Source organism: Triturus cristatus, chromosome 6 (assembly GCF_964204655.1).
Source record: "Triturus cristatus chromosome 6, aTriCri1.1, whole genome shotgun sequence".
Taxonomy (NCBI): Eukaryota; Metazoa; Chordata; class Amphibia; order Caudata; family Salamandridae; genus Triturus; species Triturus cristatus.
The window spans coordinates 205,881,980-205,908,746 of NC_140589.1; the positions used below are offsets into that span (position 1 = coordinate 205,881,980).

Genomic DNA, 26,767 nt, shown 5'->3' on the forward strand with positions numbered 1-26,767 from the left:
TGTCCGTTTTGATGCTTTGGAGGGCCTCATCGACGTGCTTCCCGAACAGGTTCTCGCCATCAAAAGGCATGTCTACTATCTTGGCCTGTACCTCCGGTCTGAAGGAGGTGGCCTTCAACCATCCTTGTCTCCGCAGGGCTACTGCACCTGCCATCTGACGAAAAGCCACTGAGGACAAATCCATAGCGATGTCAATGGACTCAGATGCTGCCCTAGCCCCATCCTGAAGTATAGCAGCCGCTTCCTCTTTTTTATCGTCTGGAAGATGGGAAAGCAAGGGAGCTATATCGCACCACATCTGCCGGTTAAATCTGCTGATGAGGGCTAATGCGTTAGAGGCCTTTATTGAGGACGCTGCCATTACTGCAAAGCGCTTCCCTGCACCGTCCATTCTTCTTCCATCCTTGTCCGGGGGAACCATTGATGCTGAAACCGAATTCTTTGAGTTTCGTTGGGCGGCCTGCGTCACCACCGAGTCTGGTCGAGGATGACCAATTAAACAGGCCGGAGACGATTCCGGAGCCCTATATTTTTTGTCTATTCTAGGTACTGAAGCAGGCACCGAAGCTGGGTTCTTCATTATCTTCAAGCCCTCTTCCCAAATATGGTCGATTATTGGAATGGATCGCATAGACTTGCGTGACTCCTCCTTAAAATCATAAAGAAAGCATTCAGCTTCCTGAACAGGAATAGGAAGATCAAAACGCTTTGATGCTTTCTCCATGATGTCATGGAATCCGCCTATATCTTGAGGCGGAGAGTTTGCAGGTGTTGGAGATGTCGACGGCGTAGTTGGGAGAATATATTGATCCCATTCATCGTCACCCTGCTTATCTTGAAGGAGTTCTCCTTCTTCTAGTTGATCGGGATCACTGTCCTCTAGGTCATCTCTGATAGTCATAATCGGTGGAGATCGGATTTTCTGAGTGGAAGTTTTGGGAGACGAGTGAGGTGGTCGTACCTGTGCCGGCTTCTCCACCGTCTGTGGCGTTTGAGAGTTTGCATCCGGGAAACGGCGATAGTAATCGTTGATCATGAGGCGCAAGTCAGTCACCAAGGACACTGGCATGGAAATAGAGTCCTCTCTCGAAGTATGCTGAGGCTCTTCCTCCTCCTCGTAGGCATAAGACTCCTGAAAAGATTCATACCTCTGTGAATCTCTCGGTGGACGGTCCTGAAATGAGAAGACTTCTTGCACCTCGTGGAATTCTTCCTCATCTGTTTCCTGACTCTTTATGCGAAGTTGGGAAGGACTATAAGCCACTCATGAAGAGTCCTCATCATCGGACTGTAAGTCTAGTAAATTTGAGGGCGGAAGCGGAGAACTTTTCGTCCACGCTGTAAAATCCGTAGACTTAGTCTGCTTCGTCGACGAGCCCGTCGACAACGCCATAGACTTCAATGTTATTTTCTTCACCTTAGGGGATTTGAAAGCTCCCGTCGACGGAACCGCCGTCGACCTCGTCGACGGAGTAAGCTGTATTATCGTCGACTCCGTAGTCGTCGACGACGAAGTCTTCGTCGACGAAGGTATTGTAGGTTTTTTCGACGATGAGGTGTTCGTCGTCGTCGATGCCGCTGTCGTCGTCGACATGGTGGTCATCGACGGAGTCGTCGTCGATATGGTCGTCATCGACGGAGTCGTCGTCGACGGTTTCAGAGTAATAAGCGCCGGCGACGCTCTAATCTTCGTCGACGGGGCTGAGGAAATTTCTCTTGACTCCTTAGATTTCTTAAGAGGAGTATGAGGTAAAGAAGACGCAGGAGCCCCTTTGTCTTTCGTCTTTTGCTTTTTTACCTCTGAAACATCCTCCAAAGTTGAAGATTTTCTCTTCTTTGTAGACCTTGAATCCTCCTCAGAGTCAGAGTCTGAAGTGACCTTCTTTTTCTGAAGCCACAGCAGAAGGCGTGCCTCCCTGTCACGCAGGGTCTTCGCAGAAAAGGTTCTGCAAGGTTTACAGTCCTTAGGCACATGATTAGGGTGCAAGCAATATAAACAGTCCTTATGTGGGTCCTCAGAGAATAATCTAGGCTTTCCACAGGATCTGCAGGGCCTGAAAAGCCTCTTCTTAGAGCTTTCAGCCATATTGAAGTAGTAAAGATGAAGCACAATACCTTAAACCAGCAAGAAGAAGGTAATTAGATGAACCAGGGGTCAAAAGTTCACACTGGAACAGAAAAACTGAGCAAGGCTCAGGGAGACTCCTCTTCACACAAAGGCGGTTGGAAATCTGAGGCAGGAAGGCTCTGCTGGGGAGTGTGAGGGCAGGGCTAGCAGCCGATTGGCTGAGTTTTGGACCACATAATGATGACATTTGGTTACCAAATAAGATGATTCCCTATGGGATTTTGCTATGCAGTTTTCTTATACTGCTGTGGTCATTCTGTTACCGTGAGACTCCCACCATGACGACGGGGAAGATACAAGCATGTGAATCTATGAAAGATTCAATACTGGAGAACTAAAGTGCAATGTTTAATTTATTGTCGATGGTTGCAGGTGGCAGGCACGGGCACCGCCACTCTGCCCTGGGGACAAAGGCACTTATTTTTCATCGCCAGACCCAGGGCAAGAGAAGGAAGAAGAGGAAACAGTGACATAGAGATAAAGGAGGGATGAAAAAGAACCCATAATAATGAAGCAAAGAGACAGGAAGTGTGTGTTGGTGGAAGAAAGAGAGATCCACCAAGACTAGGAAGGCATTGCTTCCCAGCCACCTCAGCATTCATCAGGGTTGCGGTGTGGGGGTCCTAGAAAAATTGTTTTTTGGGGGGGCGCATACACACACAAGCTCACACACACCCTGTGTTTACACCACCACACACAAACAGTAATTCCACTGTGGGAATAAAGTGTTTAGTCCAATACAGCTAGGACAGAAAATGTCCACATTTCATTCAAATGTTTTGAATGGACTGTAGCAGGTACCCTAGGTCACAGGGTGTCTCGTACCACAACGCAGTAGGCAGAGATGGCTCCTCCGCAATGGTGGAGCCATGGTCAACACCGCCTCCCACCACACACTAGCCGCCAGACTTGACTACGCCGGCATACAAGGAACTGCCTTAGACTGGATCTGCTCTTTCCCCTCCGGCAGAACTCAAAGAATAAGACTCCCACCCTTCCTCCCCAAACCCACAGAGATCAGATGCAGAGTACCTCAAGGATCCTCCATCATCCCCACGCTCTTCAATATCTACATGGCCCCTCTTGCAACCAGCGTCAGAAAGCATGGACTCAGCATAGTATCCTACGCCGACAACGTCCAGGCCATCCTTTCCCTCACCAAGGAACGCAACATTTCCAGGCAGAGTTTCCAGGAAAGAATGGAGGACGTCGCATCCTGGATGAGCAGCAGCTGCCTGAAGCTCAACTTGGAGAAAACAGAAGTCCTCATCCTCGGATCCACCCCGCCGCGTGGGACAACACCTGGTTGCCCCTTGCCCTCAGAAACCCTCCCACCCCCACGGACCAAAATAGCAACCTCAACATCATACTCACCTCCTCTCTCACCATGAACTGACAGATCAACGTTGTATCCTCCACATGCTTCAACACCCTCTGCATACTCCGCAAGACCTTCAAATGGATCACCCCCCCCCCCCCCAAATCCTGGAAGACCATCACCCACGCTCTTATTTGCCAGCAGGCTGGCCTGCGGAAATGCTCTCTACCCCGGAATCAACAAATCTCTTCTCCACAAACTCCAGACCGTCCAGAGCACCGCAGCCAGACTCGTCCTCAGCATTCTGGAAGCGGGGGAGACCTGGCACGAGGAGATCTTGCCCTCTGTTCAGACGTTGGCTACCTTTTAATATATTGGGCTGACTCCCCTTCCTCCATGTTGTATAACCCGCTGCCGAATTAAGGTGGAAAGGCAGGGTGATGTCCCTACCTGGGATTCCCCTTTGATCCTATTACCTCTTCCGATTCTGGAGGCCCATTTTGCTTGACGTATTCCACAGGGATTCGTCACCACACACCATAGGTCCTGAAGAAGTGTCGCTCGAACTTGGAGCCTCTATGACACGAAACATTTCGACCTGATACACTCTACTTGCCACCTTGGTACCTTAAGCCCTGTAGGTGGCACCACTGTTTTTACTGAGACCCAGCTCTAATACTGAATAAAGAATCTTTATAGACCTGGAGCCTTTTTTTAAATCACTCATTCACATTATTATACACATAGCACTGATTGCCCATATACACCCTTCACATACGGCGTTTTACAGATCAAAAGAACTCCGCCAAAGTAGCCACCAGGCCTGTTGGACATTGCAGCGCCGGTCCGACGAGGAGCGCCCTATGATGAAGCATGACACCCCTAAAAAGGTGTGTGAGGGCAATATGATCTGAAATTCAGATCTCCCAGCGACAGAGATCTCCAGGCATGCAGTGATATCTTTCACGTATATGCCACACATGCTATAAGAGAGGAACTGGTTACCCTTTAAATGTCTTACACTCGTCCTCAGCATCCCCTGACACGACCACATCACCCAGCACCTCCGAGACCTCCACTGGCTCCCGGTCGAAAAGAGAGTGACCTTCTAGCTGCTCACACACGCCTAGAAAGCCCTCCATAACACCGGACCGCAATACCTCGATGAGAGAATCTCCTTCCACGAGAAAAATCCGCTCTGCCGACCTAGCCCTGGCCGAAATCCCCCGCATCCACAGAGCCAGAACAGGGGTCAGACCTGGAACAAACTGCCCCTCAGCATCAAATGAAGCCCTACACTGCAAGCGTTCAGAAAATACCTCAAGACCTGTCTCTTTGGATGACCTCGGAGCTGCCCTTCCTCCTCCCCCCAGCGCCTTAAAACCCTTACGGGTGAGTAGTGCGCTCCAAAAATCCCGATTGATTGATTGTGGAGGGGCATCGCCCCTCCCCATGCCAGAAGCTTCAAAAATTGAATAAAGCAGGTTTATCATTTTATTTTTCTCTCCTGGGTGAGTTTTGGGGGCGGGACCATCACGGGGCAGTGGTGGGCACTGCTGTCAGTGCACATGTGGGTTTGGCCTGCCATTTCAGGATGGCCAAACCGGCATGTGCACTAAAGCTTTCCCCATCCCGAGCTGCGTTGCCGAGTTGGAGACAGCAGGCACAGGCTCCCAGTCTCTCTGGGAGCGCAAATAGAAGAGCACTCATGGCTATCTGGACCCTGCTCTCACGCTGCCAGAGAGCAGCATCAGAATTCGCCGCAGGGGATTCTGGGAGCCTTTGCTGGTGAGGAGCAGAAGAGCAGTGATGCGGCAGTTAAGTTATTTGTTTTTTGTTGTTCTATTGTCGTTGTTCGTCCCTCCCTCCCCCCACCTGCAACTCCGCCCTGACACCAGCCGCTACTGACAGTAGGCCCAACTGCAACAGGCACTCCTTGCGTATCCGCGCATCCTGTTACTGGCCAGAAAGAGGCGAAAAGATAAAAGGAGTGCCAATGGGACAACCGGTTGGCATCAGATCTCTCAAGGTGTAACAAGAAAGGGGATTGCAGACAGAAGTGAGATGAGGAAGAGAGGGCAGGGATAGCAAAAACGAGGGGGGCTTCCGAGGACAGAGAGAAAAAGCAAAGATAAAATAAACAAGCAGAGATGGGAGAGTAGGCGGGTAAATAAGTTAAAAAATGGAAGAACACAAACTAGTCAATTAAAGGGAATGGGTTTCCGAGTGAGGGCAGGGAGAGCAAAAAAAGGGAAGAGTGGGAGATGGGAAGATGGGGCATGTAGGCAGCAACAGTGAGAGCAATAAGGGCAGAGACAGGTAGAATGAAGCAAGCAGCGACAGGGAGGGTCAGAGAAAGCAAGCAGGGGCAGTGGAGGATCAGAGAAACCAAGCAGGGACAGAGGAAGAGAAAGTAAGCAGGGAAAGGACGAGCAACCTGGAGGCAAGCAGCAACAGGGGACGCAAGCAGGGACAGAAAAGGGTCAAAGATAGCAAGAAGGGACAGGGCAAGGAATCTGGGACTGGACAATCAAGCAGGGACAGAGGAAATCGGCAAAAGCAAGGAGACCCAGAGAAAGGAAGAAGGGACATGGCAAGGAATTTGGGACCAGCAAACAGTGACAGGGGAATTAAGCAGAGACCGGGGAATCAAGCAGGGACAGGGGAGGGTCAGAGAAAGTAAGCCGGGACAGAGCGACAGGGACAGAGGAAGCTCAGACAAAGCAGGCGGAGACAGAACAAGGAATCTGGGGCAGGGGGTGAAAGTAGTAAATTAGTAAATTGCTGTACCTAGAGGACAGGTTGACACTGCCACAACAGGAAAGGTGCCCGCAAAGCTGCTGCTGCCCCCCTGCCGCCCACCATCACAACTGATATCAAATGATATCAACTGCCTCAGAGTGATATCTGCAATAACTAGACACTGACAGAGATTTGGGTATCCTTTGGATCCAGCATATACATTTTCTTGCACTTTGTATATATTTTAATGTATTATTCCTCTCAGCTAACCTACCCTGCCCCTCCATTCACTTTCACAACTGCAAGAAGCGCCTTTAAGCAACGTAGTGTCTTTAGAACTTCACAATGTTACATAAAGTAGAAGAACATATGAAGGCAAATTAAATTCTTCTGTAGGTACTCGCATATAGAACCCAGGAGGAGTTAGGCCGCACGTACCCTTCAATAAACGACACCCTCCGCGTGGATTAGTGAAGCTGCAAGTCCAAGTATGTCCGGCATCCAGGGAGGGGCGTACCCTCACCCTTGACAATTCACGGTGCCTATTTCTGTACAGAGAGAAGGGTCAGGTACTGCGTTCCTCGCATTAAAGTGGCAGGGTGTGGGGACAACTGGGAGTTATACAAGCATTTGCAAAGCCAATACATATCGCCTATGCAAGAGCTGTTGGCTTTGCCAATGTCTTTTAGGCAAGTTGTGGAACAGTATGGCTGCTTCATGGCTTGAAGCATGGCGAAAAGTTTAAAGAAAAGCGCTATGATGAGGCCAGCTTGTTTTATTTTGGCAGTAGAGGGTGGGAGGGGTTATAAGTAACACGGGCCAGGGGTCTAGGGACAAGTGGGGAAGGGGGTAAAATAGTAACAGACAAGAGGGAGAGGTGTTGAAAGCAACACAGACAAAAGGAAAGGGAGGTAGGTTAATGCAACATGGACAAGAGGGTGAGGAAAAGGGTTTAATTGTATCACGGACAAGGAGAATTGGGGGTAAAAAGCAACATGGACAACGAGTCTGGTGGGAACAAGCAACAAGATTAAAGAATTAAAAATTAAAAAATAGTTTGTCAATCCAGCCTCTTGTTGTATACAGTATCTCTCGCCAGCGAGAGCGCACACAGCACATATGCTGTTGCAGGTAAAACCTAAAAATGGGTGAGGGACATGACAGAGTGGGCTGTAGCTGAAGAATGCGCTTCAGACAAAAGACCATCTTCAGCTGACTATCTTCACTCAGAGACTGTACAGAGACAGTGGGTGGCGGTGGAAATTGCCTGCACAACTTATATAAATACCATATATAAAGGCAATGGCTCACAGCGTTGGTAGGTAGTGGGGGACGGGACAAACAGCAGATCTAACTGTTCTTAAAAGATCGTATGCAGGTCATCAGTACACTGGGCCAGTGAGGCATGCTGGTTTGATACAGAAGGACCATTATCTTCTGTCCAGTCTTAGGCATCTGGGGCCATATTACACAAAGTGCCCTGGGGGCGCAACAGATGTTTCGGACCGATGTGAGCCCCCAGGGTACTTTGGCACTACAGAAGGGGGCGCAGATGTTTGTGCAGTCTCATCTGTAATACCGATAGCGCTGGTACACATAAAGCACCAGCACTTTCTTCCGGGGGCGTCCCCTCATTTGCATGGTGGCGTGTGCCATGCAAATAAGGGAATTCCTTTGCCTCTGCCCTATTATAGACGCTGGTGCAGAGGCAAAAAAGCTCTCAGGAGGCTGTGCCACCTATAAGGTGGCTCACTGTCAGTTTGCTTCCTGAGAGCAGCCCTCTAGAAGGGGGAAAGGTGTTCCCATGGACCCCCCAGACATTCCCTTGCAGGTGGTTGCAGTCACTGACTGCACCCTCCTGCATGGGGCTCCCTAATCCCCTTTAAAAGTGTAGGCGGTTGCCGCCTGCACTGTGAAAACACGGAGTGGCTTCAAAGCAGCGGCTCCACTTTTCACATGAATACGCTGCCCCCAGGGCAGCGCGAGTTCGTGGCTGCCCTGGGAGCAGCGCATTCACCATAATGCGGCGCAAATCCCTTCATTGCACTGGGCGCACCTTTTAAAAAGTGCATCCAGCGCAATGAAGGAAAATGAGCTGCATGTATAATGCGGCCCCTGGTCCACAGATCAGCATGCAGCAGCAAAACCAACTCCAATACCACATAACTTATATTTGGTGCAAAAATTGCACTTCCAGATTGAATGAGACAAGAGACAAGTTCTGCTTGAGGTGCTTATAGTAGAAATATTGGGGGCAGGTACTGATTATGCGTCTAAATATAGTAGGACAAGGATGGCATATATAACATCTTTGCTTTGAAGATTTAACAAGCGGTGGTATGAAGATTGTTGTAATAAATGGTGGCCAATTGAATACTGTCAAGATAACTGGAGTAGTTCTACCATGGCAGCGGTAATACGAACAAGCATTGGCATAGCCAATAGGTCTCGCCTTTGGGACCTAATAAGTTTTTAGCTATGCAGCACATTATTCTGGGTGCTTAACATTTACAGGTTTTACTACGTGTAGCACTGGGTGGGAGATTGCAAGTAAAACAAACATACGAAGCATGATTGAGATGAGGAAAAACTTCCCTTTTATTTACAGTTTATACTTTTAAATACAACCAAAGAATCATCGCCGCCTGCTCTGGTTGCTGCGGGGGGTGTAAAGAGGTGATGGCAACTCTTATGCCCCCTTGTGTTAGCCTTCCTCAGCGCGAGATAGTCGCTGTAGCACTGTTTTAGGTGAGGCAACCAGTGTCCCCCAAGCACTACACCGTGCATCACTTGCTCTGGATGGCTCTTGGGGCGAACTGGTTTATTTATACACTTTTTACTCGTCTTAGGTTCGCACATAATGAGAGAAACGACCATTAAAACCTGAAAAAAACACCCCACTGGCTCTGATTTATCTAACTACCATAAATGTTCGTTTTTTTATTATTTATTTTAAATTACATGCTTTTCCCAAAACGAGACGCAACAAATCCTTCCCATAAAAGGAGCACCGATTTCGATTGGATGATATCTGGATTGTATGTACACCTGGGTTAAACAAAAACTCTTATTAAAAAAAAAACGAAAATGAGCTTGGCATGAGCGCAGCCCTAGCTGTGTGCATTTATTGTTTACATTGTTTGCCCTCTGCGCACCCCCTTTCCGCCAAACCCAGCCCTGGCAGCCAATAAAGATGGATACATTGTCAGGCTGCTGAATGATTAACTCTGAGGCCGACATGCAGGCTCGGCCTGAAAAGGGAGCAGGAGTCAGGGAGCTGTAAGGCACAGTCAGAAGGGGCCCTCTTAGGAAGGCTCCAGATAAATGGGCGAATGCAACTCATTTCACCGACTCTCTTTCTCGACAGAGTTTTAAATGAATGTGCACCACATGTGCTATCTGAGCAATACGATTTATCAAAAGCCGTAGACAGCATTAAAGGGAACTAAAGACTAAAAAAACAAATATTCGTCACAATAGGTTAGTGCAAAGGATCAACTTTACCTCGTTCTTCCTGTAATTAGATGGGTGTATGGCATTGGTAGAATGCAAACACAGGAACAGCACGGCACGAAAGTGAAAGCGACTGGCGAGACAGGCAAATGTAAACAAGCGTGGCCATGCTAATTAGAAACAGATGGCCCCTGGGCGCCGCTGCTCGCCACCGCATGGTGGATGCCGCCACACACACGAGTGTTAGAAAAGTGCAGACCGATTCCAAAAGGTCATCTCGTAGAGCAGCGCATGCGCGCTGCGCTAGGCTCGACCTAAAAAGGTAGACACTTCATTTCTGGAACACTGTTATTGATAATAGACCAGAATACTTTACTCTCCCATGGAAGGCCAAAAGATTTCCAATAGTATTACGATAGGTGGACTGAACTAATGGCAGTGACTATGTTTCTACGCACCAGAATACCGATGCATGAAAAGTCTGCATATCTGCATCAGCAGCCTTGAAAAGTCATCTCCTAGAAGCACAGCACTTGCTGACTGTAAAAAAATGACAAGAGGTTGCCTCAAATAATAGATGGTGAAGAGCTCTCACATCCCTACTTCAATGGATGCATTTTTGGGCTCATAAAATTGACATATACCACGTTTTAAATCAATTGATCAGGAACATTAGGGTATCAGGTGATTTCTTTTATTTCACGAGTCTGAAATGTAATACTTCAGTGACTGGATTTTGAATACAGTGGAATAAAATACAATTGAGAAGTTTTAAACTAAAGCACTGAACTGCAATCATTGTCCTCAGTTAAGTCTCAAGCCACTGGGCACAGACTGTAATGATGCGCACTCGGAAACCAAGGAGAAAAATGCCTCCCTGATCACGTATCTCTCAATCAGACCGAAATTGACCTACCGTCCAGGAGATCCTCTTCCTCTATGCTTTTGACAACTTTTGATTTGTAGTCACGAAAAACCATATATTTTAGAAGTCTTCTTAGTTTTTTCTAAAGGATGCAAAGACAAGAAAAATACAACCATGAATACATTATATGTGGGAGAATGACACCTGTAAATAGATGAACTTGTAGGTATGTCAGTAAGAGTTGAGTGACTGCTGCAGAGCCTGGTGAGTACCATGACAGCCACTGGTTTGAATCGTGGTAACCAAAGTGCGACTTTCTGCTTTCCAAGCTGTTATGATTTGAAAGAATACTCTAGTACCTATTTGTAAGGTGAAGTACCATGATTCTTTGGAGGAAAGAACACTATGTTTATTTCTAACAGGGTAATTTTTAAGCAAATAAAGATTTCTTTGCATTCGAAAATGGTTATTTTGTGGTTACTAACACAATCCTTAAGCACGAAATTAACATAAATAAAAATTGCATTTTTGTCCTAAATGACCAATCCAAATCTGATAGCAACAAATGTAGAGTTCCCTTTCTCGTACGGAGCTCCACGTTGGTTGTTGGTTGCTTTCATATCTATTTGTACCCTATTTTTGGTTAAAAGCATACCTACTGCCAATGTATTGTCACTATTGTCTGTCTTTGTATTTACTTTATTCTATTTTTCATTGTAATTCACCACAAATTAAGGAGAATCTCCACTGTTATGAGAGCTATGAACCACTATTTCACATTTTGCTAAGGGCACAAGACAAAAACGCAAATACATACACTCCATCACACACCAAGCTTGCTACAAAAGTCTACATTTTTTTCATCATGAGGGCAGTGGCGTAACATAGGCCCCCACAGCCCCTGTGGTATGGTGAGGGGGGCCCCGAGCTCCAGGGGGGCCCTCAGCAAAAGTGGTAGGTGGTGGGCCATGGAGGGTGCCCTTTCCGTGTACTTTGCAGGGTGGTTCCTCAAGTTGTGTTACGCCACTGCATGAGGGTTAGCTAAAACTAGACTCTTGTGCACATCAACACTCCCCCCTCCCACCCCTCCATTAAGACTGTAATCATGGTCTCAGTGGTTCTTACTGACCACCTCCGGTCTTCTCTGGAACCGGTGCCTTGCCTTTTCAGGCAGTATGCTCCATCCTTCCAAACCACCTTGGTATTGGCAGGATGATGCAGGCCTGCTCGACAACTTGTTTCCACTACATGCTTTTTGCGCCTTGGTCTCTTACTCATTCTTTCAGGACTACATTCGGGAAACATTTATAACTTGTGCTTGTGAAATGATAACTTTCACTTGCTTCCCACTACATTCAGTCTTAACTGTCTTCAGCGTCATCTCACCATGGGGTGACCACACAAATGCCAAATCAATATAAAGTGCCCACAGTTCCCTACCCTTCCACCTCACCCGTTGTTCCGCCCATAGCTCTGCCACCTAAATGGCATGCCATTTGCACAATCAAATATAGAATAAACCAATATAAACTTGCAACACAAAACTTTAATTTCACCTTATGACAATAGCACATGAACCAACCTTTTAAAAATACACTCTGGAGGACTACAACAAGACCCAGCTCCATCCACAAATGCACAGAACTGCTCACTTTCTTGTCTGAAAACCTGTGAGATCTTGAAATAGGCCATCTTTACATCAAGTGTCTTCAGGCTCCAGGTTACAAAAAGGGCATTAATGTTGAGGCAGATGAATATGACCATAAAAATGGGATGTTTCTAGCTAAGTCGCAATCACGATAACCAGCTGCAATCTTTTTTACATAGAAGATTACTACTTAAAAAACATAAGTGGCACGTAAGTGATAGAGCGGATTGGGTCTGTGAGGTATTACTTGTGCTTTTTGTTTGGTTCTAACTTCACTGTCCAAACTGACCTTATTGGCTTAAGTGGTTGATGGAGACAGAAAATCCAAACGTTGTGAAATGAGCTATAGAGCTTTATGGTCTAAACCTCCCAGTGGAGACACACCTGGGAGTCACCATGCCACCCAAAATGGGCTCTTGAGATATACCTCTAAATGGGGATTCCCAAGAGATCGGATAGAGTCTCAGGGTGTTTATGGGTGAGATTGTGTTATGGAGTGAGACTCCTTTATGGTGAACATGAATGGGACGGTAAAAAGGTGTACAACTCAACTGAATATCGGTTATAGTTTAGGATGCAAATGGTTGAGGCTGCACTTTGGAGAGGAGCTTGATTCCACTATGGAGTAACATTCCATTTAAGTATATGGTATCCTTCAGGGCGGGTGTGGATGAAACCATACCGTGGAGGAAGAGTTCAATTAAGTCTATGGTTTTGTTTTCAGTGATAATGGTCGATTTTACAACACGGATCAAGGCTTAAATTAAGGGCCTGATTTAGGATGGGGGGCGGGGGAGGGGTTGGACGGGTTGTATTATATGTAGTGGCACTTGTAATACAGTGGAGGGGATATCCGTCAAGTTTGTGACGGAGTGACCCGTCTACCAGACTCACAATCAGGCCCTAAGTTTCTTGTTTAATTTAGTGTGCTACTGATTGAAACTGTGCTATGGAGTAAGACTGGCTGAGACAGAAGATGGATCCATGAAAGTGTATGGATGCTTCAGGGTGGTTATGGTTGTGGTCACTCGACTGAAGCCTTGTGTATTCCTTAGCATGCTGATTGGTTATACCGTAACATGGAATGAGACTCCACTGAAGTCTATGGGATGCTAGGAGGTGGTTATGGGTGAATCAAGGAAACTTGTACTAATAAAAGGCAAGACTGTTTACATCGCTAGTGCTTCTTCCTGCCAGTTACGTGGTTTGGGAGACCCAAGTATAATTACTTTCATTGATGAAACAGGGTGCCAGAACAAATATACACGAGGTATTGCGTGAAATAAACTTTAAGGAAATAATAACCATTAACAACATCTTTAGCAAAGGAAACATATTGGTTCGACTAAGTTGAGCAAAAGAACAAAATCATGTGATGCACATAATTGTTTAATAACAAAACATGATAAATAAATGGCCTGCATTGTTTGTCAGGGCTCTGCTCGCCTTATTGATATATTTATTTTTAATCCATACGGCTAACACGGCCCACAAATGGACACCAGAACATATGGAAACATTAATATACATGCCATGGTTAAGTAGTCCGAAAAACAAACATATGTTGAAAAACCCTCAGACAGCACTGAACAAGAAAAACATTCAGCAGCAATTGTGAAGGGAGGTTCTACAGTGGAGCAGAGACACAGGAAACATCACATAAACCCCTTAATAGCCCGTACCGCGTACAATGGAAAGGTGCCGGAAATGTATGGAACGGAAAGCCATTGAACTCTCTCTTGAAAATGGGTAAGTTGATTTGGGGAAGCCCAGGGCTCAACTATTAGGTTCAAAACCTGAGAAAGACAAGGAGTGGGTGATTTGTTTCCTAAAGCCACTGGTCTCTAATTGAAATGTGCCCCACCTGAAATGGCTCGCTTACGACTACATACCTGGGTGACTCTAGATAGAAGGCTCTGTAGAACTGATTGGCTGCCTAAAGTAAATGGCAGGTTGTCTAAGGATAATGTTTACCATCCAAAGGGAAACAGGTTTGTGAGTTCAGTACAAATGTTGTGATCATACTACTGGGAGCTGTGGCCCTTTAGCCGTGTGAACCTTGGCTTTGGGAGTTCAGCGAGGAGGTAATTTCCATAAACTAATTTTAGCACTTGCAATGCTTGTACAACGGGCTTGAAAGCAGAATCGGATATTAAGTTTTGCATGTGTTTTTAATAAGTGGCCCTGGTGAGGAGCAGAGCGATGATAAATATTTTTAGCAGGCAGGGTGATATTTAACACGGTAAGGGCTACAGACAGTGTTTGATCGCAAGACTAAAAGGGAAAGTAGCCTCAATTTAGGATTGTTAGGATTTAATTTTAGGCGTCAACTGACCTTCTCTTAACCTTGAATCAGTTCAGTTATGTATACATAGCTATAGAGCTGTGGTCAATATTGGTGCATGGGCAGTTACCAGCCGCTGCACCACCTCTAGCAGCTCCGTCAAAAAACTGAAGACTGGAAGGGCTAGGATTTCGTGCTGCGGAACACAGAAGGCTGCAGGTGTCTGGATGGACACCATCTACTATTTTTTACAAATTGACTGACCCTCAGGTCCTAAGGAAACCATGTCAGCCCTTTGCTTCTGCTGCACATGGCAGAGTGTACAGCAGGAGACCATGGTCAATGGTAACGAATGCTACTAAGAGACCAGCAATTGAGTCTCACCTCCATCAGAATACCAAGAGTACCATCCATAATATAAAAGTGGACAGTCTTCATGCTACAATCATGCTCACGAAGCCTTTTTTAATGGCACGGATACACAGCTTTCAATGGCTTTTGCCAGAAACTGGAGATGGGGTAATGGGTCAAAATGAGTTCAGCTCATTTGGGTCGGAGTTCGGTTTTATGCAGGGAGGAGGATGCTGAGATGAAGTGACAGTAGATGTTTAACGTTCTGAGGGAAGTAATGGTTTAATGCCAAATTTTATTACACTAATTGCTGAGTAAGAGGAATATGATGTTGCATAAACATATGATTTCCTTCCCAACATTCAGGATTTTGGCGAATCCTATTAGCTTGGCAAGTGAATTTGTCTGCAGAGTTTAGCAGTGAGCAGAGTACTGTGGTAGCTGTGTGCTTGGTCGCCTAAAATTATTTTTTGAGAAGCTTTATTGTGCTAGTAACTTTCGATTTAAAGGGACTGGGCTCTTATTGGGCGGATGTGGTGGCGTGCCTGAACCAAGTGGCGGAGCGAGAGCTGGAGGCGGAGATGGGGACTTGCCTGTTGTTGTGGTTTCCGCACACCTCCAAAACCAAGATTACCAGCAAGTTTTATGATCTAGGATTGATAATGGCGAAGAGGGAGCTCACTATGCATTGGAAAGCTAGATCTGGGCCGAGCTTTCGGAGATTGCAGGCGAGCTTCTTGTCCTGGGCGGGAAGTGAGGGGACGCTGCGCCTGCAGATAGCCAGACGCGCGGCTAATGACAAAGCGCTGGAGGCGGCAAGGGCGTGGGGGGCTCTGGTGGAAGGGCTTAGATCCTTGGAGGAGCTGAGTACGGAGGATAGGGATCCTGTGGACGGGGATAGGAGTGTGGAACCCGGGGTGGGGCCCCCTGGAGAGTCCGCACTGACTAGAGACACTTAGGTACATTTGTGGAGGACTCAGCGTTCGCACAAAGTACTAGTACTTGCCGAATAGTCGTGGTGGGCGTCTGGGGTCTGGATGGGTGGCGCGGGGGTGGGGGGGGGTCACTGGTGTCCTGAGAACAGTGGACATGCTCTTTGGATTGCCTTGGGCTCGGATTTCACGGACCCCGGGCCACTCCCAGCAGAAGTGAAGAAGGGGTTGATGCGGGAACACTGATGGGGGGTGGGGGTAGAGAGGGTGGAGGGTTGGGGGCTTAGGGGGGCAGCGGGGGACGCACGGATTTCTCCTGATATGTGCATTGAGGATTGAGTCCTCTTTATTCTTCTCTGTAGTTGGTTTCACTGCGCTGATGGAAAACTTTAATAAAAATATTTAAAAAAAAAAAAAAAAAAAAAAACTTTCGATTTAAAAACGTTAACATTAGGTGAAGAGATGTAGTCTATCAACATTTGTATTGGCACCCAAAGAAAGGAGAGTATGTGATAGGAGGTTTTCTTCTGGCATCTATCTTAATAGTCTGCAAGTCATTCGTTCACTAGTTAGTTCAGCATAATTTGATTCATTTGACTTTTTAAGTTTCTTACTTTTAAGGGTTTGTAGGAAAATCTCCACAAGAACACTGGTCAAACTATTTTGGGTAATGAGTCATGACAGCGATTATGTCATTTCCTTTGTTGTCGGGCATAGGTTAACAGGCTATTTTGAGGCCAAGGTCATTGAGACTTTTGTTTTTAGAGTTATAAATCCAAACAAGACCTCTTTTGGGCTTACCCACAATTATAACTTTTCAACAATTTACAGTAAGTGGATTGGTAAGTGGTCCAGTCTGTGGACTCACAAGTCGGCGCATTATCGCACAGGTAGCCAACTGGTTCGGTTAAGTATCCTCCAATGGAGGTTTAGGTCACACAAGGACTTTTTGGGCAACAAAATAAGTTTCCCGATCATAGTGTCTCTGCGCTGCTCCACAAACACTAGGTTACCCCTTGATCATGCTGAAGGACTTAGGCCCAGATAAAGAAAGAGGGAGGGGGATTGCATTTCCGCTACAAGGAAAATAAACATTGAGATATATAGGGTATTATATTTGCATGTATTCAAGAATTTTCCGCCTCCCATTCTCTCCTTCATTCTTATAACATCTTTATGAAAAATACAAAAGATTACCAAGAAGAAAAAAAAACAACAAACATATTTTGCTTGTCACTTATTCCAAAAAACACAAGATCAAAACAGTATTAAAACGGTCTCTTTCTGACCTTATCTTTTCGCATCAGAAACAGGATATCTTCAGCAGAGATGACCCGAGATCCCCTGAGTTGGGAAACTTCAGCTGCTTGCTGCAACTATGAGAGAAAGAGACAGTAAACAACAGCGAAAATACCAGTCTATAATGAATAATTTGTATTGGCTCTTTCATGAGAAGAGAGTACAAAAAAAAGAAAACTGGGCAAAACAGTCAAACTTTAATTAATGATGAGAGGTGTATACCCCCGTCTCGAGGCAGGGATCCCGGATAAACATTCTGCATCAGTATCAGGAGACATTTTGGAGAATGCTGTACATGTGGTATATTCATCTTATAACTGAATGTTCAAACATGTCGGAGGCCAACATTAATCAGATGTACCCATCTGTATCGATGCACGCAGATGAACTTGATAATTAATTCCAGCTAAAGTATTTTCAGGCAGCTGGGGGTGCTCGGTTGATCTTAGCTACAGATTTGGCACCAAATACTAGAAGAGTGAGGCAAATACTTTGCCAACTGCAGCAAAGATACTTGCACTGCCCATGCACATCAAACATTCTTTTAAAAAAACGAGTGCATATAGGGAACAAACGCTTAAAATTCATATGAAACATTTTTCAAACGTATTGGGTTCAAACGTTTTATAACTTGAAACTAAAAGACACTAACAAATGTGCACAGTTTGATCACGCTGCTTCATTCGAAGGTATTCAGGAAAAGCCAGAGATGGGGAGAAGTATTGCTAAAAACAGACCTGAATCTAGAATGAGCACATTTCAGTTTGTAATATCGATCCTAAAGTATGTAATAGGATTCTCCCTGCTTCTGATCATGATCAAGTATCTTGCTCAGAAGTGAAAAGTGAGAATTGCAGCTGGATACAATAGGATTGTATAGCAGGACTGGAAACGAGGGTCACGCTGGGTCTAGCTGTGACACTGCTAGTACCCTAAAATATGAAACATAAAACCAGTATGCTACTGTAATCATTACAATTGAGTTGAGATACTATAACGCCTAATGCCAGACACAGATGATAGCTTGAAAGGCCAGTCATGAGGACCTGATCAAAGTTAGACCGCTTATGGCTTGGTTAAGAATTTGGACTAACAGTGAGGCTGGTCTAAGTAGGCAAATAATTAGAGATTGTATGGGCAGAGATAAGGGGATGTGTATCCCATGGTTGAGTTATGTAAAGAGTGCCCTGAAGAGGCTAGATTGTAAGAATCTCTTTACTGAACCCACAACAATTACTCCCGAGGATAAAACCAGCATCAAAAGAATTTTTCTGGCAAAAGAGATTATGCGCAGAGCGGCCTTAGAAGAAAGTAAGCCCACAGTCTGCACCTATAGCATACTAAAGTCAGCAGAAGGCATGGAACCATATCTCGCTTTATTATATAATGCACAAGATAGATTTTTAATCACTCGTTTTAGGCTCAACCTTTTACATCATCTTTTGGCTGACCCGCCTGGTTTTACTGTTACGGTTGAGCAGAAGGGTACCTGCGGCTGCGACAATGGGTCTACGCAGGATACCCTTTATTTTGTACTATTCTGCCCTTTTTATTCAGTACCCAGATGCCGTTTTTTAGTAAGGTTTTTAAAACAAATGAAGTTTAGACATGCTAAAGATGCTCTTTTATATTTACAAAGGGCCGAGAATCCACTGACACTGGCTTGCATTATAAATTTTATTAGAGTTGTAATAAGACTGAGACACACTAGAGGGTTACATTGAATGAACTGATGTTAAATGTTCTCCCTAAGGTCAATGTAAAATGAAATGTATTGAGATGATGTTTTAAATGGTTCATTGTACTTTTATGATATTTTTTAAATATCGAATAAAGGATTTTGAAATTGAAATTGAAATTGAAAGGCCAGTCACTGAGCCAAAACACAACTGCTGCTTAAAGTAATCGGGGCTTTTCACTTATTTCTTTAGGACATTTTAATATGGAATGTAGTCTGTAGCAGATGGTATATTCATCTCCACTGATGGAGTTTATTACACGAAAGTATGGATCTGTCCGAGTGTTATATTGTACCGGACGTACGTTTTTGCGCGTGGATTGCTTTAAACCTCTTCTAATATGTGTGTGCAACAAATTCTAAGCTGCATAAATATGGGCCTATTTTCATTTTATAGGCTTCAGATATTTTATTGACCTATTTCCAAGTAGGGATCGTTCGTGAGATTGAGGCAAAGGTCCGGAATTTTAAAGAGAGCTATAAAAGAACTAGGGGCCTGATTACAAGTTTGGCAATCTTGGAGTGGGCCGCCACACCAGCACCCCGCTCCAAGACCGCCAAACCTGTAGTCAGTCCTCCCGCTGGATTAATACATTATAATCCTGGTGGCCGGTCCTTCAGTGGTGGTCCCATGGCGGTGCCTTTCTATGGCTCATAGGAGAGTCTTATGAGAGCACCAATGTAGAAATGCCGAAGCCGTTTCTGCACTGACAGAAATGCACAATCTTGTGCATTTCTGTCAATGCAGGAACAGAGGGAGGCACACCATGTGCCACCGTACATGAAACCCCATGCACAGAGGCAAAAGGGGACCGTGCAGGGGCCCTTTAGTTTCCTCACCGCCACACTTTTCATGGTGGGTTTTACTGTTATGAAAAGGGTCGCAGTGAGGAAACTTGTAATATGCTTGGTGGTGGCCTCACACCGCTAGGCCACCACCACAGGATTAGGGAAGCCCAGCGGTTGCGGCAGTCCTGTGGCGGTCCCACTGACAGCGGGTCCAGGGACCACTAACACGGGTTTGGATGTCCCATGGACTGCCTAACTCGTACTTAGGCCTTTGGTCTTCAAACTTGTTCTAGTAGAACAATTGGCGGGGGGTACTTTACTCAGAACATAAACACAAATTGCGCAAATCAGTAAAACACATACAAAGTTATTAGCAAACAAGAGAACTCTTTTCCTTGTGTCCCTCTGTAAAATTATATGTATATTTGTATGTGTGTGAGCGTATACGCTTTTGCGGAATTTCTCCATGCAGTTTGGCAGTCTGTGTGTGTATATACACTTCTAGAGAGAGCAAGCAAACTTACAAATTACTTTAATGCACCTGAAAGTATTTTCTATAACATGCCACCCTTCATGTCCACATTAGCAATGGTTTTACTCAGTTCCACGGGCTGAATAAGTGCATTATTAATTTCAGAAGCTCCCATGCTGGTGTGGCCTGAAATAAGTCTATTCACCAGTTAAAAAGATCAACAAAACAGTAGCTGCTTCTAATATCCAGAGGAAAAGAAAGATTGTAGTTTGGCACGAGTTCAGTAGGCACAGGCTGCAGTCCATAAATCATAATACTGGACTGCATTAATTTTTTTCCACACTCATCAAATGGACACAGAAAGATGGCTGTGTCTGGTGCGCCAGGCACAGCACATAGTGCAGGAAAGGCTAGCGCTATTTCCCCGTGAAGACTCACTGGGGTCTTTAGAGCTACAGAGACGCCTGAGACTCGGGGAATTTAAAGGAATTCATAAGCGACTGTAACACAAGCCGCCTTGGAACTGTACTGGAAAATGTAAGAATGTGAAAAATGATAGCTCCCCTTTCTTGGCGGATACAGAGTCAACTCTCATTTTGATTAGTTTGAGGGCAATCAAGGTACTTGTATTTCCACAAGCAAGGGAAAAAATATACCTTATAGAGAACATTTGTTACAAAACTGTTTGTTTATTTTGTGCTGTTTGCGAGTGCTTATTCCACAGAATCCTAGAACATATTGTACAAGTTGAAACTGACTGTGTCCTCCGAAGAAAACGCTGGTAAATCTCGGTCCTCGTGCTGACGGGTCACGCGTGATATACTGACAGCCATTTTCTTAAGCCGTTTCAAACAGGGAAAGCAGTCTCCGGGCTTGAACCGGGATGTAAATCAAGGTTAGCCACATCGGAAAACCTACCCTGGAGTTATTATAGCGTGGGCGCGGCGCTTCCTGCGGGGCTTCGAAGCCGTATCCCCCAAGCACACTGTGGGAAATATTTATTTACTAGGAAATACAGCAGATGGTTCACTCAATCTGCCACCACTGGGCTGGTGCAAACACGTCAGGGGTATTACTATTTATCAGAGCTGAGACATACGTCATAAAAAGTCGGCCGACCCTGGGTGTTGTACAACAAGCATTTACTGGTCATCCATCTGAATTTTAATGTAATGTGGGAATGCAGAGACTCCCTGTTCCCTGGAGTAAGAGAAAGACAGACCTGGTTCAGTAGTAACAAATACCCAGAAAGACTAAAGACTAAAGACGAAAGAGAAATTCTTGCTAATGGTTAAAACCCCAGATACGGGGCACCAGTCGTAAAAAAAGAAGTGGGGGGGACTAACCAAGTTAGTATGCAAGTAACATCATGGCGCGTGATGTCACAGCATGTGACATCGCACCTGGCATCACAGTAAGTGACCTCGCAAGAAGTGACATCAGATATTAAGACTTCCCAAATATGTGTAGCACGTCTACCATGAGTACACTTAAGAGGATTACGAGATTTAACAAATGAGATTTTGTGCTTGGGTTGTGCCAAAAAAAGTGGTTTAAGACCATCGCAAAATCTGGGCCTCTACTAATTTGTTTGTTTTTCTTTTTCACCTCTACCACAAATAAATTGGCCCCAAGGAGAAATATGGCAGTAGATCTGTTCTGCTTAACTGGTTGCAAAGTCTGAATTTTAAAATATTTTATGGGGTTAAGGCACCTGCTGCAGAGATCTTTGTGTGCCCAGTAAATCTCGGGGAATAATAATAATGGTAAGATAACGCTGGAGGTTAATGCATTTGCTGGAGATATTTGTGTTTCGTCTAGTCCCAGTTTTGAATCAAAATGCATAGAGGGTTAATGTGTCACCTGCTAAGCACAGAATGGAATATGCAGATGACAGATTTGTATTTTCTGTAGATAGGAAAGTGGGTTACTGTTTTTAACGCAGAGAGCCTTTTGTTACTTGCAGTTCATAAATTGTAATCCTTCTAATATAGCACAGTGAGTTATGAAGGACAAGTGACTCCTACACCTTGTAACCCTCACTGTCTTATATAACACATCTTGTACATTTATTTAGACACTTACATGATTAATTGTCAATGTATACTGTTTACTTGTGATGTAAAGCGTTCTGACACCCTGCATTGGGATGAGTAGCACTATAAAAGAAATAAAATAGTGGTATTTAAATTCTTATTTGTGTAAATTCTGGGACAGATCAACACATCTGACATTCTTACAGTGCATGCACGTCATATATACAGGGACTGAACGAAGTCAAAAGCATGGCTCTCTTAAGTACCTGTGAAGTAATAAGAAGCTGTGTGCCATTGATTCCGCTCTATTGCATTTGAATCTAAGTCTGAGGCACCAGATCCCGCCCAGCCAGGATACAGGAACAAAAGGAGGCCTGATAACCCCTTAACTTTGGCCTTTATCTTTGTCTCAGCTGGAGGTGAAAATAAAAAAGCCTCTCATCGCCTGCACGTTGCTGCTGGGAATGGAAAGCAGACAATGTGCAGGCGCTGCTAAACGTGTCCTGATGTAAGAAAACTACACCAGGACAAGCTCAACATATTTCATTGGACCCTATTTCTTGGCATGGTGGACGGCATCTACCCTTTAAAAATAATGGGTAGACACCATCTACCCGCGTGTACCCCCAACTTGTGCCCTGTCCAGGTAATAGCTCATGGTAACATTCCAACCCATTGTCCTTTGCCCACAGTGCCACTCAACACTGAAGAAAGCTTCATGCAAATCAGTACTGACCCTGCTCCTCATGGGGACAGCTAGGACAAAACAAAAAAACATGAACAGGGATACAACTTCGAATGAATGCCAGTGCCGGAGATTAATTCAAGCATACTATCCATCACTTTTTCCTGCTGCAGTAGACTCCCTAACTTTGTCGTGTATGCTCAGCTGTGGGTCACATGCTCACGGTGCCATCAGATTTGAGCTATACTTCATTGAGGAGACACAAGTCGATCAACACTGGTCTGGGGTTGCTTGTGCTGCCATCTTGATGAGACCTGAACTAGCAATTCACGCTAGACTGCTCCTATTCATACCGGAATCAAGGATGCTTTGCATGCAACCAGCCTATATCTAGAGGGGCATAGTGGGGACAAATATGTGGACTAGGATTCAGCCCGGGAGATTGTTAGGGAGGGAGATTAATTAAAGTATTCTAACCATCACTTAGTTCTTGTTGCAGCAGCAACATTTACTAGTAAATCAGACTGGAATAATCAGTAAATCTTCACTATCAGAAGAAAAGAGCAAATCAGAATGAAAACAAAATGGCTGCATACCTCAAAACAAAATGTAGTCGAAAGGGGGTGAAAAATTGAAACAAACAAATTGGAGGCCACCCTAATGGTCTAAAATCGTTAGCCACTAGTCAGTAATCTAATGAAGGCCACCTTACTGCTCAATTATTTATTTAGCTCCTTTCTATGAGGCACAACCTATTTTAGAGGATTGCTATGCTGGAGGTGGCTTGCACTGTAAAGTGTCAAGCAGTGGGTATTTGTGGACACACAAAATCCTAACCTGGTTGTGCACCAGATGCCTATTGTAATTTATGATTCAGTTTTGAGTGACACAAAGCATCAGTTAACCCTCACAGGTATACAAAGAATAGGATGCCCACCAAAAGAGGTGAACCATTTGGATTCTCTTATCCAACTTTGCACAGTAGACCATGAGAACTGAGAACAATCATAGGTAATTGAAGTATTTATATAGCATTTAATTTATTGAAGGCTTTATTATAGGTAGGTCCTGCATATATATGATCATTGTTTAATGTTAGCATTTTTTAAATAACATGCTACGGTTTCTATAAAGAAGTAATTCTCATCTAAAACTCACATGAAAGGTCAAAGAAAATTAACTAGCCCTTCTTGCACCTAGCATCTACACACACTGGAATGTATTCCTGATTATCTAAGTCTCAACACAGACTTGCTAGCCATTCAGGAAGACTTAAAACACACCTGTACAAGAATACACCTTCACGTTAAGCCTGCTTTATCATCTCCCACAAATCTAAGACTCAACACCAACTTGCTTTCACTTTAAGATTCATTGGTCTGGATTACATTACATAAATAAAATAAACGCTGAAAATCCTTTGCTGGTTAACAAATAATAATATCCAGAATTATATAAATCTGTAATAGCAGCTCAATGATTGTGACAAAGTACTTCTTTTTGAGTTCTCACCCCATTTTTTGCGACTCATGCTCGCTCGTTTAATGGCTCTGTGCACCAAACACTACTTAACCATGTGCTCGGACCACAAAAATATGTCAAATTGGCTAACACTTAATTGGCATATTTAACTTGTATATACATCTTTAGTATACAGTGTCCAAAGTACACCTACGGCATGGAAAGTAAATTGGCACTTATGCACTCCAGTACTACTGTGTCAACCATTAATAAGACGAGATAAACATGACCTCAAGCATGCCACAGCAGCCTAGCAGCTGCAGCTTATAAATGCAACCCGCTTTGTCAAAATAAACCGGTTTTGATGGTAGAAAATTCTCCTTTTCACCCCTATTTAGGCCCTGTAGCTACATGGAAGGTTGGATGGTATTCAAAACTAGGGTGTGTGCAAATGTAAAGTTAACATGTTCTTATAGTGACTAGCACCCAAAACGCTACTTGCATTGTAGCAAGGTTGGCTGTTCCTTAGAGAAACACTGAGATACGCTATTACATTTAAAAATGCTATGTGTGGTTAGGAAACCTCTAGAAATGTCACTTTTGGGCTCTTTGCAATATCTATTAAATAATAAGGAAAAGTACTTTTAGAAAGTTACTTTTTTTCCAGCCACCTAAAGTCTAAAGTCAAACCTTGAAAGAGGTGTAATCAAATGCTCCCAGAGTGGAGACCAAAGGCGGTGTTTCAGTTCATCTGCATGATTGCCACTTGGGTAGTGCATCGGAATTTGATTAACTTCATAGGGTCCTCCAATGTCACAGGCAAATGTCACTTGCACAGGCCACTTCTTTGTTCTCCCATTCAGGCAGGCTCCAATCCCAGTGCAGTGGAAGCTGACGTCAGAACTTGTCTGAAGTAACCGTACAGGAGAGGTTGTGAGTGTGTGCAGATATATATATATATTCCAGGGGCAGTCACCACTGGGAAAATATCATTACGATCGTGCTTCCATAGGAAATGCCTTTTTTTATGTTGATAATAACGGTGGTACCATCAGACGAATCACCATGAAACTTTCCAAAAAAGTGCTACTTTTTGACTAGTTTGCGCATAAAGGAATTGGAGCAAGGTTACAGACTAGCAACTTAACTCCACCCTCACCCGAGACAACCACACCTGGGCACCCGATGCAAACGACACAGCCAGAGAACTCCACACCTGGATCTCCAACTGTGCAGACGAGCTCGCCCGCTATGCAACCCTGACAAACAACGCCCCAGGAAAGCCGCCTGGTTCACCACGGCTCTCCAAGAAGCCAGACACACCTTCAGATGCCTGGAGAAGAACTGGAGAAAATCCAAGACAACAAAAACCACACCACCTACAAGGATGCCATGACGGACTACCACAACCAGATCAGAGCCACCAAGAGGAACTTCATCCACAACACAATCCTGGCCCACTCCACCAACTCCAAGGAACTTTTCAGTGTCATTCAAGAATTCACCAACCCACGCAACGAAGCCACAGACATCACTCCATCCCAAGACCTCTGCTTGGAACCTATTTCCACCTCAAGATCAAAAACCTCTACGACAACTTCAGCGACCATCCACCAGGTTTCACAGATGGCCTTCCCCCACCCCCCAGAAACACCAGCCAGCCCACCATCTCCAACTGGACACCGATCACAGCCGAAGACACCGCCTCAGCCATAAAAAGCATCCACTCTGAGGCCCCCACCGCCCTTTGCCCCCCTCACATCTACCACAGAGCCACGGCTGCCATTGCACCCGAACTACAATGCACCATCAACACCACCTTCAAAACAGGCACCTTCCCAGACGACTGGAAGCGCACAGAAGGCAGACCCCTGCTCAAGCTGACCTCACCGACCTCAAGAACTATCGGCCCATCTCGCTCCTCCCCTTCGCAGCCAAAGTTGCAGAGAAAACAGTCAACAGGAAACTGACACGATTCATTGAAGAGAACGCCGTCCTCGACCAGTCCCAATCCCGATTCCGAAGCAACCACAGCACAGAGACCGCCCTACTCGCCGCCACAGACGACATCTCACCCTCTTGGACCAAGGCCACTCCGCAGCACTCATCATACTCGACCTATCAGCGGCCCTCGACACCGTCTCCCACCGCACACTAGTCACCAGACTACACGACGCAGGCATTCCAGGAACAGCCCTGGAATGGATCTGAACATTCCTCACCGGAAGAAGCCAAAGGATCAGACTCCCACCCTTCCTCTCAGATCCCACAAAAATCACCTATGGAGTCCCACAGGGTTCATTCCTGAGCCCCACCCTCTTCAACATCTACATGGCCCCCCTCGCAGCCATCGTCCGACAACACGGCCTCAACATCGTATCCTATGCCGACGACACCCAGCTCATCCTCTCCTTCACCAAAGACCCCACCACTGCCAAACTCAACTTGCAGAAAGGAATGCAAGACATCGCGGTCTGGATGACCAACAGCTGCCTGAAGCTCAATGCAGAGAAGACAGAAGTCCTCGTCCTAGGTACCACCCCATCTGCATGGGACAGCACCTGGT

The 26,767-nt window shown here is 45.2% G+C and overlaps 1 protein-coding gene across 5 annotated transcripts in view; it reads right to left on the reverse strand.

The window, feature by feature from the left end:
* SUPT3H (SPT3 homolog, SAGA and STAGA complex component) overlaps nt 1–26,767 on the reverse strand; it is a 2,245,889-nt gene that overhangs the window by 1,007,244 nt on the left and 1,211,878 nt on the right. For all 5 annotated transcript variants that reach the window (XM_085610529.1, XM_085610533.1, XM_085610532.1 and 2 more), the window contains 2 exons: nt 17,011–17,097; nt 10,558–10,648 (listed from right to left, as the gene is read on the reverse strand). In XM_085610529.1, coding sequence (XP_085466655.1) covers nt 10,558–10,648; nt 17,011–17,097 — 178 coding nt within the window. The remainder of the gene's footprint in view (nt 1–10,557; nt 10,649–17,010; nt 17,098–26,767) is intronic.